The 12,691-nt window shown below is 37.4% G+C and overlaps 2 protein-coding genes and 1 long non-coding RNA gene across 3 annotated transcripts; 1 reads left to right on the forward strand and 2 right to left on the reverse strand.

Moving 5' to 3' along the window:
- The first annotated feature begins 398 nt into the window (after nt 1-398).
- Nucleotides 399-1,754, forward strand: LOC121998650. Its single transcript, XR_006116551.1, has 3 exons — nt 399-438; nt 550-682; nt 1,560-1,754. It is a non-coding gene; the product is annotated as an uncharacterized LOC121998650 (long non-coding RNA).
- Nucleotides 1,755-1,938: 184 nt separating this feature from the next.
- On the reverse strand, nt 1,939-6,311 carry LOC121998649 (protein NSP-INTERACTING KINASE 1-like). Its single transcript, XM_042553644.1, has 12 exons — nt 6,177-6,311; nt 5,550-6,051; nt 5,346-5,478; nt 5,132-5,203; nt 4,912-5,055; nt 4,327-4,398; nt 4,186-4,245; nt 3,942-4,039; nt 3,674-3,823; nt 3,253-3,594; nt 2,693-3,072; nt 1,939-2,443 (listed from the first exon to the last, which is right to left on the reverse strand). Exons 2-12 carry the CDS (start codon nt 5,704-5,706, stop codon nt 2,135-2,137), a joined length of 1,917 nt encoding a protein of 638 aa, XP_042409578.1. The 5' UTR covers nt 5,707-6,051; nt 6,177-6,311; the 3' UTR covers nt 1,939-2,134.
- A 350-nt stretch (nt 6,312-6,661) lies between these two features.
- LOC121994553 (aspartic proteinase nepenthesin-1-like) lies at nt 6,662-8,033 on the reverse strand. Its single transcript, XM_042548550.1, has one exon. It carries the CDS (start codon nt 8,002-8,004, stop codon nt 6,718-6,720), a length of 1,287 nt encoding a protein of 428 aa, XP_042404484.1. The 5' UTR covers nt 8,005-8,033; the 3' UTR covers nt 6,662-6,717.
- Nucleotides 8,034-12,691: the final 4,658 nt, after the last annotated feature.

The following is a 12,691-nucleotide window of genomic DNA, read 5'->3' on the forward strand; positions in this document are numbered from 1 at the left end:
CTAAATCGTCAGGAATGCAATAAGTGTAGAGGAAAAGACAACTGGTGAAATGACTGATACCCAGCTGTCAAACAGTGCGATGATCAGCTTTCACAAACAGCCTACCTACTACAAGATTGTGTATCTCGGATGAGAAACTTTAAGATCTGATAGAGCGACATGGTGGACCCAATGATTTACGACTACTCGACTTTACTTTACATAAAGAAGAATAATTGCAAGCTGTCCAAACTACTTTAAGTAAAGTTACTTTTTCAAAGTAGCTTTAGTAGACGTGTAATAACAATTGTCTAGATTCCTTCTTATCTTCTTACTGATGAACGTGATGATGGAGCCCAATGAGCACCCAGCGTCATCTATAAGAAGAACTCTTGCAAGGAATTCAGGCATAACCTGAACCTTACTTGAGTGTTCTGCTTGCTTAGTATTCTAAATCTTGTAAGTTCCCTACTTTTATTTAAATTTTGTGTGTTTCTTGAATCTTGCGCGCTCTTTTTCTGGTATCAGAGCTATACATATTCTTGATTATTTGGGCTTGTTGGTATTAAGCAACCTTGAGAAGCAAAAGGATAGATCTTAACTTGGTTAGAGAAAGGCAAGGAGGCCTAAAATATAACCAAGGTCACATCTATATGAGATTCCCAGGGAAGGAACTGCCCTCGCCCGAGCTTCAGGAATCCCTGTAAGTACTGATCCCTTTTATGAATAATTATATCATTTCAAGAAACACTTCATCTTATAGAGAAGCCATTTCAAGAAACACTTCACCTTAAACAAGCTTGTTTTTTTATTATTAATATATCTTTTTATTAATTGATTAATAATCAATTCACGATTTGAAATTATTCGAATTCATCCTATTTTTTAACATAATATTTTTACTTCGTATTTTATATTTATCCTTACCTTGTTATTTATAACATTCCATATATTTTATAATTGTGCATGGACTCTTGATTAAATCTTTTGCATCCATAATTTATTATATTCGATCATTAAAAATTAATTTAAGTAGAAAAAAGCCGATTCAATTTGAATTGATAAAGAACTATCTTTGATCAACTATATCACAGCATAGATGGAATGACTATATTCTCTATTGAAAAGAACGAATCATCTTTTCCACGTTAATTTCTTTTATCTGTTGTTATTCTTACTTCAATCATACGGCTAATGTATAAAAATAATTATATTTAATAAATAAAATATATAAAACACTTTCATATTAATTTTTTTATGATCAAAATTACGTGATCAAAATCATTTTCATATTATTAAAATTATAGTGAAATTTGTGTTTTCTATGATATTATAATAGCTACTGTTATAATAATTTTATTCGTGTTGAAATAATTTTAAATAAGTAATTCTAATTAAATTGATAAAGAATTGTTTATACGAAAGTTCTATAAATTTTTAATCAAATTGAAATGATTTATTTTTAATAGCTATAACACTGCCAAAGTATATATATATATATATATATATATAGATAATAAAATGATTAAGGATTCCCTTTCGAATTTTGTCAAGTCTTTGAACTAATACAACTTCCCTAGTGGCTGGCTTCTGTAAACTCCTGGGAGTTGCCACAAAAGAATGAATGCCATCTCCCGCCATCGTCATGACCACAAACATCAGCTCCACTGCCATGGCGATCTCCGATGATCTCTCAGTCAGTGAAGGACTAGCTACTTGTGATCAGAGCAGAGCCATGGCTATTAGAATTACCATTGCCGTAATGCCTCCAGAAAGATATGGAATTGGAGTGTGTCACACTATCGATCCTGGTGAGCTTATCTCTTCTTTTTGTTCTTCTTGCTTCACCTTTTGGTGCCAAGGAAGCTCTACTTAAAGAGAGGAAAAGGGGTGGACCAATATAATTTAAACAGTTTGAAGTGTGGCTTTGGTCACTTAATGAAGCATTCAACTTTGAAGTGTTTCAACAAGAGCTTTTAGCACATAATTCCCATAAGAAACGACTTGTTATTACATGAGTTTAACTTTCAACACGCAATCATGAACAAATTCACCCATCACAAACTAATTCTATGCTATATATTCTATACAAGCTCTTTCACGCACTAATAACCAAGAACCAATTAAGATCTTTTATGTTTGTGGCTGTCACCAATTACCTTGGCCCCGAGAGCTCCATCGCTTCGACAAGCAAGTCATCGGTGAGGTCAGAGAAGCGCTCCAACGAGCACTCAGATGCCTTAAGCTTATGCACCTCTGCTCGCTGTGAGGCTTCCCATCTCTCTGCCAGGCCATCACCTTCAAGCATCCGAACAACTTCTGACATTTTGGGTCTGTGGCCTGGGAGATACTGAGTGCACAAGAGTGCGACTTGGACCATCTCCTCGAGCTCGATCCTATCGTAGTTCCTCAGCTCTTCATCCACAAGCGCATCGAGCCTCTTTTCTTCGTGCATCTTCTTTACCTGTCATAGAAAATAGTTTCATCAATGTGATTCCTTTTAGGCAAGACTAAATCAAGTCAAATCAATGTTAGGAGTACAGAATTTGGTTGTATCAATGTGATTTGTGGAATCAGCTAAAGAACAAGGCTTATTATGAGTTGTTATCATTGATTGAAGATTTGCAAAGCATTTCTAGCCTGAGATAAGCCATTTTGGCAACCCAAGTCATGTAATTGCCAAGAACAAAAGCAAACCATTTGAATTACATACCCAATCGAGCATGGCGCCTTTAGGCTTCGCTGCTTTTCCGAATCCCAAAGCTCTCGAGCCAGTGATCAGCTCCAGAAGAAGGATTCCAAATCCAAAAACATCAGTTTTCTCAGAAGACTGGCCTGTAGATAGATACTCCGGTGCTATGTGCCCCACCGTTCCTCTCACGGCTGTTGTTATATGTGTGTCCTTGTGATCTAAAAGTTTTGCAAGTCCAAAGTCTCCGACGACAGCCTCACAGTAGTCATCGAGCAATACATTAGCAGCCTTGACATCTCTATGAATGATCTTGGGATCACATTGTTCATGCAAGTAGAGTAAGCCTCTTCCAGCACCCAAAGCTATTCGTTTTCTGATACTCCAATCTAATGCTGGTTTTGCTGCAGAAGAAGATTTTTTTTAAAATAAAAAATGAAGGTACTAAATCAGTCACACATCCTTTTTGCCTAATTGCATCCAAAATCGACAAGGATATATATTTTTTCACATTGTAGAACTAGTTGCCTTATTGTGGCTTTGATGCATAAACTTTCATTCATCAAGATGACTTAAATTCTCACCTTTGAGCCGAGAAGCTACACTTCCATTCGACATGTACGGGTAAACCAGAAGCCTTTCCGTGTCAGTCATGCATATTCCATACAGCCTAAGAAGGTGTCGGTGCACAGCCAAACTTATCATTTTAACTTCAGTTCTGAATTGGATCTCTCCACCCATGGCATTTCCATCGTTTAACCTTTTAACAGCTACTAAAGTCCCATCTTGTAGTTGCCCCTTGTAGACGTTTCCGAAACCGCCTTTTCCGAGCAAGTTTTTGCTGCTGAAATTGTTCGTTGCAACTTGAAGTTCCCTCAAGTGAAACCGTCTCAAATTACCAAGGCAAACTTCTTCCTTTTCTTGGTCTGAGAAGAAGATATCACCAAGGATGTGAGATTGGGCAATGACACAGACATGGCTAAATTTCATGTTGAATATGATTACCATTTGCATTCAAGAACATTTGTCGATTAAGCTTTCGACTGCACCAAATAAATAGTCCCAATGTGATGCTAACAACGACAATGGTCCCAAGGCAGGAAGCAACGACAATCACTACTTTGTGCCTTTTTGGTTTTTGTGAAATTGGAACACCTTAAATAAACAAGAACAAACAAATGTCAGGATTAAAGGAGGATGAAGTATCTTGTGAATGATACTTCTTTGTGATTGTGGATGAACGATCACAATATTTATCTTGAATTGTGTATACCTTGAGAAATATTAGTGTAAAAGGTTCTTGGCACAGAAATCGTCGAATAGCATTTTTGCTCTAGGCGAGTAGGACAGATTAAGGGATTGCCAACAATGCTGCAGAAACAAAAAGCATATAATAAAATGGGAAACATTGTAGCTTAACATGTTTGATTCTGTCAATCCAAAGGCAAAACAAGTGTTCTTCTTTAAATAAACTATCGACAGTGTCTTGATGGCGAAAAATAGTGGATAATACTTACTTGAATGCTCTCTCTGGGAAATTTGGCACACGGCCACTCAAGTTGTTGTAAGACAAGTCCCTGCAAGTATAAAGTTATATACATCGATCAAATGATCAACCAGATCAAAAGGAAAAGCGAGTAGACTGCCAATAGGCTTACATGAATGTGAGTTGAGTGAGATTGAGCAAAGATTGAGGAAGTGCCCCTGAAAGACTGTTGTTGTTGAACCTCCTGCTCGGTCACCAAATCAATAACAAAAAGAAGGGTTAGCATATTTGTCTTATCATATCATATTAGCTTGTTAGATCATAAGAACATAAATTGAAACCAGTTAGTTTATCAGTTTGATTTAAGCTTTTGGAACTATGACAACCTGATTATGCACTAGCATGATTGATATTTCAACTAACAATGTCATAATCTCTAGATCTTATTACTCCATTAAGTTCGTCGCAAGGTTATATCACTAGTAATCTCGAGATCACATAACTCATTTTTTCAGCACATTAGCCCGGTATTTCAACTAGTTCATCTTGTCATTCTACTCTACCTTGACAAAATCATTGTAATTAGTTTAATGTCAGTAAAATAAGTCCATTCCTAACTACTTGAGCTTTTGGAATTCTTGATTTAACTTGTGAGATTATAAATATAGGACAAGTCCATTCCTAATTACTTTTTTTTTTCTGAATTGTAACAACTAAAATCAAATTTCAACCAAGAAACAAAAGTTTTGTCACTTACAAGTACATAAGGTCTTTCAAATTACCCAATGAAGCAGGGATTTCACCGGAAAAGTCGTTGTCGGAGAGATCCAACGTGTGAAGCTTGGAGAGCTTGCCGATCTCTGCAGGTATCTCTCCTGAGATGCTATTGTTCTGCAGCAGCCTGCAAACGCATCAAGTTCAGAAGAAAGGAGACTTAACTGATCGAAAGGTGGCAAAATTAGCCATTAAAAGCTTACACAAACTCAAGATTTGTCAAGTTTCCTATGCTTGGAGACAGTGTACCAGACAGATTTTGACCTGGTGTTCCTCTGCAAAAGATTTTCAAGTAAAGAACAACTACAAGAAACTACTTAGAAAGAAGGGGGAAAAAATAGATTAGAAGAACAGAAACTGGATAAGCACAAGCAATAATTTCAAGAAATGGTTGTAAAATTGCTCTTTATTTCTTACAGTCCGATGACCAGGTTCTCAGGTGAGCAGTTGATCATAGTCCAGCTGCATGGATCAACAGAGTTAAGGTCCCAGTTCTCAAGAACTTCGTGAGGATCCTCAAGGGAATCTTTTATGAACATGAGAGCTTGCACTGAAACACATACCGAGAAGATTTACAGAAAGAAGATTAAATAGGGAAGAAATATATCTCTAGACACATACCTTCAAAGTTGACACCTTTGGCCGAGAGAGCAGCAGCAGCAGCAGCCCAAGAGCAGAAGAAGAATACCCCAAAGGCCAAACCTTGCCACTCATTTGCCCCCATTGAGCTCACGGAGTCCACCAAGAACAGATGATAAGAGCTCGGCAGGGTTTTCATGGAGATCAGATGATTGATGGGGTGAAACTGGCAGCTTTATGGCATGCATGCGTTATGTCAGTCGCCATGACAACCAAGAACAAACAAGATGAGGGCGTAGGGTGTAGAAATTTGCGCAGGTTTTGGAATATTTGAAGGATGAATGATGCTCAACAAGAATCAAACTCAGTGTTTTGGGAACAGTACTATTGAGAATTTTTGGGCACGTTAAAGAATAACAATATTGGGAGTTTCTGCGAATATTGTTTGAACAAATTCTTAAAAAAAGGTGAGCTGATGTTCTTCTTCATCTACTTAATGCAATCCGTCAAAGATGCCTCGGTTCACAAGTGCACAATGTGATTACTGCCATAAGCATCAGATTCAAGCTTTTCAATAATTAAACAAAGACTAAGAACAGTAGGCTATCTTTTTATTAAAGCTTTGATAAGAACATTTTAAATTTTGGCTCGAGAATCCACCATGCATACCTTCTTCTCTAGGCTTTAGGTTTGGCCAAACTTGATTCGAGACACAAAAATTCGCAGTTGGCTAGGGACTAAATTGTGCTTGTGTAGTTGTGTATAGGGGGGAGAGCACAGACAGATGTTTGTTGGATTGTCTTGTCTTTTATGTCCTTTTTAATTAAAAAAAACAATAGGTACGTTGCAGTAATATAATAACAATGAATTGCAGAACCTAAGGATGAATGGTGTGGCGAAAAGCAAAAGAGTAATTTTATTTAATGTAAATGACTAATCAATAAATTAATTTTTGTGATATTTTTTTTTTTACAGGAGAGGCCCTTCCTTTAATATACTGACAAGTCAGGTAGTCTCACAGAGTGCACTGTAGAAGCAGCAGGCTCACAGTGATCAAATGAGCATTCAAAAGCAAAAGCTGCCACATCACTTCAATCACATTCAACATTTGAAAATGTCAAAAATAAATATTGATACATATAACATCTTTATTATTTCTCCAAAGAATCATTATAATCAACAACAATCAATTGCAGAAGAGAATATACATTTAAAAGCTTTCACAAGGGATGGACTCAAACAGGAGCATTCTTGAAGCTACATCGTAGATTATGTGCATATTTTGTTGTTGGTAGTTGCCGATGATGGTCAATTTGTCTCCGTTTTGCCCGGGTCGCATAACCAAGCAATAGGCTCTCGTTCTTTTATCGGCGAACATGTAGTTCATCTGCGGCATTCTCAGGTCGGCGCCGTTGTCGAAGTGGAACACCATGTCCGGCAACGGCGGTGGCGGCCATGACAACAAACCAAAGCAGAGGTCAAGGCCAACAGTCTTCGACATATCTTTCACCCGAAGTCCCACCAAAGACTGCAGCTCCTTCTTGATCACGTCGAACGCTGACTGCGGCAGCTGCGTCTGTCCGGTGCCGGAGTCAACGAGCACTCCGGTAGATTCTTCTTTGCTGTACTCAAAGACGGACGCCGGAATGGGCAGGAGGTTCCCACCGATGGAAATACCTCTCATGGCGACGTAGTACTGGTCGGTGGCATTCAGAAAAGGCGTCGATTGCACTTCGCCGGAACTCGCCTTCTTCGCGCTCGCAAAATCGCCGAGGAGAAGGTGGCTTTTGCTCGAGCTTTTGAACGGAGTGAGACAATAAGAAAACCTTCCCAAATTAAGCTGAGAAACCAACGAGAGTTTTCCTTGGCCGAGGCCGACGACGCCGGAGGCGCCTGAGAAAGTGCCCTTGACAAGTCTGTTGCAGCCGAAAGTCAAGTTGACCGTCGGTGACTCAGCGCCGAGCGAAAACGTCTCTGTCGCCAAGAATCCGTTGATCATCGCCGACCCATAAACATAAACATATTCACATTTTGGCACGCTGACGGACTTGAGTGGCTGGTAATCATACAAAGGACTGGAGCAGGGGAGCTTGGAGAAGGTGGAGGATTTCGACGGGTCATAAATGCCTATGCCTTTCTCATCGCATTGCTCACTGCAGGGGCGACACTTGGCCCAGACGACTTCACTTCCGGTGTCGAGGACGCCGGTCACGGGGAGCTTTGGAGTCCCTATGGAGTATTCTATGAAGTAGTCGAACATGGAAGCTTTGACAGGAACATTGAAGGATGCAGAGGGGTTATTTGCTAGCCTAGATTCGAGAACTTTTCGACGATGGAGACTCCGTTGCACGAGGCGATGAATGCGGCCAGTCGAGCTAAAGGGTTGGCCGGAGTCGACATGGGTCAACCGGAGATGAAGGCCGGCGGTATGAGCAGCAAAGATTGAGGGGAGAGAGGAGGACAATGCAAGCAGTGTAAACAAGAACAAGTGTGCCATCTTTGTCTTTATGCTATTGGTATTGAGATTGCAATGTGGAGAGGGATACGCTAGCATGCTTTTATATGCGAAGAAGGAGAGTCAAAATAGACTTCCAACAAATTGTTATAACGATTTGTTATATATAGATTTACATTGATGGATGCACATAAGAGAGGTTTAGGTGTTTAGTTTATTATTCCACGCTAAATTTAGATATCCATTAATTAGGAGATAGGATCTTTTGAATCATTTTTTGTGATCCAAGGGATGTGTCATTTGTATTTGTAGTTGGATCATGATCGTGATCTGGTCGTAAATGATTGTGATCCTTTTTTGGATTTATCATTCCCACCAGATTATAGTTTTTGTTCCGAGCGGGTGGCCTTCGGCCGCTTAGAGGATATCCTCGTTTGGCGCCCAGTAACCTGGCCACTTATTCACCACCGGAGATCTCCGGGCAGCCTCTGACAGCCCGCTCCAAATAAAAATTATAACCTGGTGGGGACGATGAATCCTGGAAGGGATGACAATAATTTACGACCGGATCGTAATCACTATTTGGCCACAAATACGAGTGACACATCCTCTAAACCACAAAAAAGTGGTTCAGGAGATTGTATTTATTAATTAGTTGGTTATATTATATGTTGAGCTAACTCATTAGGCTTAAACTTCTCTTCAGTTGTTCAGACGCCTCCAAAATGGAAAATAATATAATTTAATTAATTATTTTATAAAATAAGATAAAATATATCATTCAAATCCAATAATAAATTGGAATTTAATAAATTATTTAAGAGTAATGATATGCATAGTAAAAAAGAAAAAGCTGGATAAATATATATGTGTATCCAATGAAGGCGCGTAACTTCATCCTCTGGCTACATGGGTTGGCCAACGAGCCCATCCGGACCTTCTTCTCCGCTCCCGAGTTCAAGCTCTTCAAGTGGTCCTTCCCGTCCGCCCCTCGCTTTTCCGTCTCCTGCAACTGTACCATCCCTTATATGCTCCTTTGTTTCCTTTCGTTTATAAAGATAACGAAAAGGGGCAAGGCTTCATGCAATTGGAGTAACTTTGTTATCCGTTTCCGTTTCTTATCTGCATCGGTATTATGCCATAAGTTCACCTCTGAATTCCCGTGTCGTTTCGACGAGGAAAAGCACACTTTTTTTTTATGCAAAATGTAGCATTTCTCCCTATTTTTGTGCAAAATTAGGATGCTTTCTGATCTAGTGTTTATGCTTTGGAAGGGGTACTAGTTGTGTTTGGTCAATAGAAACCTGCTAAGTGAAGTTTGATCTATATGCATGCATCAAAGGAACGATCTTTCATTTCATACTTGTAGTATTTGTACTAGGAGAATAAATTTTCGCCTGAGTAGTGTTTTCTTACTTTGCAGATGGTGGTGTAATGCCTTCCTGGTTTGACATTAATTTATGAGATACCTGTGACTTCTGTAAGTGTTTCTTTAACTAATTCACGTTTTAATCCTTGTTCAATGCTAATGCTAGTCATTGCTACTTGTATTCCTGTAAAATAGCTGTTCATTGTCATCCATTCCAATATCTTGTTTGACACCCATCAACCCTGAGAATCCCATAATCTAAATTTTAAGTAGTTGGACATTTTCCTAACCATCCTACTTTGCCAATTTATAATAACTCGATAATGGAAGCTGATTAGGGTGATTAACTTTTTACAGGCGCCTTGACATTGGCAAGTGTATTGCTTTATCAGCGTATTCCTGGGCGCCCGTGGTGAGCGACCACTGTAGGCGCTTCTCACATTGTTTAAAACGTTGTTTTTTTAAAGTTCCTTGTTATACCAATAAGTTTTTATCTTTATCTTTAGATGGGAATGGTTTAAATTATCATGTATAATCATTATCTAGTAATCACATACCCAAGGTTATGATGAATAAAATATAACTTAATATTATTTAATTCAACTCTAGCTAATGCTATGACCTAATTTAATATTTACTGTACTATCCTTGGTTCAATCAAATATTTTTTTTAAAAAATAAATTAATAATATTAATGATAATAATAGATTGATAATATATATAATAAATAAATATATTACATAACGAAGTAAATATTCAAGCAACCACCTCATACATCCTTATGCTTTTTCACTATCAAAACTCAGATGCTCCAACATGCACTCCAATTTGATATCCAATCAATCTAAACTTATCAAGGAACTTAAGTCTCACAATGTAATTTTTTTTTTAAAACAAGTCTCTTTGACCGACTGATTTACTTAAACTTAGCTGATATTAAATGCATTTATTTACTAACATCCAAATAAAACAACTGAGATACCTATCCTTGCGTTTGCGTTATAAGCAAGTCTATTTTGAAACTACAATCCGTTCATTCTTAGTCTTATTTCACCTCATCGACTTTGTGGAAATCGATAATCACAGAAAAAAAAAACAGAAACATTCATCAAGCTTAGATTTTCTACTTCATAGCAATTCAATTAGAAGCCCCTTAGCTATAGAAAAGGGCAAAATTTTGATCAGCAGTCAATATGGTCAAATATGCAAAGGAGCCAATTTAAGAGTAGTTGATGAGGCGTGGGCAGTGGAGCCAGAGCCGGTCCTTGTTATTTAAAGGCCCTGGGCGAAACTATTAATAATGCCCCAATTTTATCCTTCATCAACCTAAATAATAATTATTTTAATCTATAAAATTTTATTTTCTGAAATGGGATAAAGAAACTTTTTAGTTGGAAGATGATTTTTTATTATAAGATGGTTGCTCCTTTCTTATTTACGTATAAATTTCTACTACTCTAACATAGAAATTAAGAATGAAGCATCATCTCTAAAATTATTGATATAATTTTTTTCCCATTCCTACATTATTAAATTATCTAAGAATGATAATTCTATTTGTAATCAATTTTATTCTGAATGCAAAAGGTATTTACAAAGAATGATCACAATTCTTAGTAAAATAACACTGACAGTGAAGAAAAATTTATAATCAATTTTAATGAATCTCTAAATCATTTACCCTTTGTTCTATAGTTAGAGAAGGAAAAAAATGGTATGAAAGAGTGTGTCACCAATTCCTTCATAATGTTGGTTTCAAGTTCGAAGTTCAACTAATCAATTGAAACAACTCATGGATTCAAATGTAAACAAATAAGAAAGTGATGTAAACGAAACACGAAAAGAATGAAAGCTACTTAAAACTTTCTTTTAACTCAAAAACATTTTATTATTCCAGCCTAATTAATGTATATACTTGCCACATATGATATCCTATAAAAGGATAAGTGCCACCAAATGACACTCATTTATCATAAAATCAAATTTGAGTTATACGATTTCAATATGGTGTTGAAATAAGTGAGTAAACTAATCATAAATCTTCTGCTTATATAGATTAAAGACTTGTGATCTAACATGATCATGCATAATATTTGGTTTCAGAATTAACAAAACCACCACACAGAATGATGTTAACAACATCACAAAGGTCTATTGAACATAAGAGTAAAGAATTGTAGTATTGATCTAAAATTAATGATGTTTAGATGAGGCAACAACCCGTACTAGGTAAATAAAATTGTTACCCTAGCAAATTAATTCCCTGTCAGAAGTGAGCAGGACAGTATTCTGTTGACATGGAGTTCTATTATGAAAATTAGCAAAATCGGCCAATTCACACCTGAAACAATAAAGATCAAATGCAAACAAGGTCATGAGACTTGCATGATACATACGTGACAACTCCACATTGTGACCTTTATCAAATATTTAGTAGCTTACAGGTGAGAGTAGTTAGAGTTGGTTGAAAATTATGAGATGAATCTATAGACAACAGCTTTTGAATTACGTTCCACATCCAATCTCTTTCTCTCTTTTTATATATTCATCTAAATGAACTACTGCACACTCTTTTGAACAATATGGTTCTAAAAAATACTGAACCTAGAGTGAAATTACCAATTTCCCTCAAGTTACAGACATTAACTAAGTAGCAATAACACTAGGAATCACAGGATCCGAATTTCATAGCACGCCAGTAAAGGCCTCAAACAAACTACTGGAATGAAAATTTTTAAATTTTGAAAATATTCAAATGTCAGATCTTAGATAAAAATAAGCAATTGGAAAGGCATTCCTTTGTCATATTATTTACTCGAACCCTGCAACCAAATCCCTAATCTAGAGCAACAAAAAGAGAAATAAAAGTAAAAATTGATGCAATAACTGGATTAATATGGCAAAAATCAATCGCTCAAAGTGATCAATCGAAATAAAAGAGCCAATCAAGACCTAAAAACAAATGGACCAGAAACTAACAATTTGTGTTGTTGTGCAGAAACAAAACATGACTAACAAGAAAATAGAAAGCATGAGTGTTACTAACAACGACAAGGGAGTTTCGTCGCGACGAGCGAAGGTTAGGCACAGCAAGGAAAATTAACAGCGAGGAAAATTAACAACGGAAGAGAGAGCCTCGTCTCACCGATGTAGGGCTCCTTTGAGAGAGGGCTTGTAGTTGTCGCGGCGAGGAGGGAGGCACGGCGAGGGAGGGCTTCGGCTACGAGAATCCCGAGGGCGAGAGAGCTGGGGCTCTAGAGGGGAGGGCTTCGGCGAAGAGTCGCGAGAGGGATAGAGAAGGACTTCGGCGAAGGTTTCAACGAGAGAACAAGAAAAAGTAATTTTTTAATATATATATAT

This window comes from Zingiber officinale, chromosome 6A (assembly GCF_018446385.1).
Source record: "Zingiber officinale cultivar Zhangliang chromosome 6A, Zo_v1.1, whole genome shotgun sequence".
In the NCBI taxonomy this organism is placed as follows: domain Eukaryota; kingdom Viridiplantae; phylum Streptophyta; class Magnoliopsida; order Zingiberales; family Zingiberaceae; genus Zingiber; species Zingiber officinale.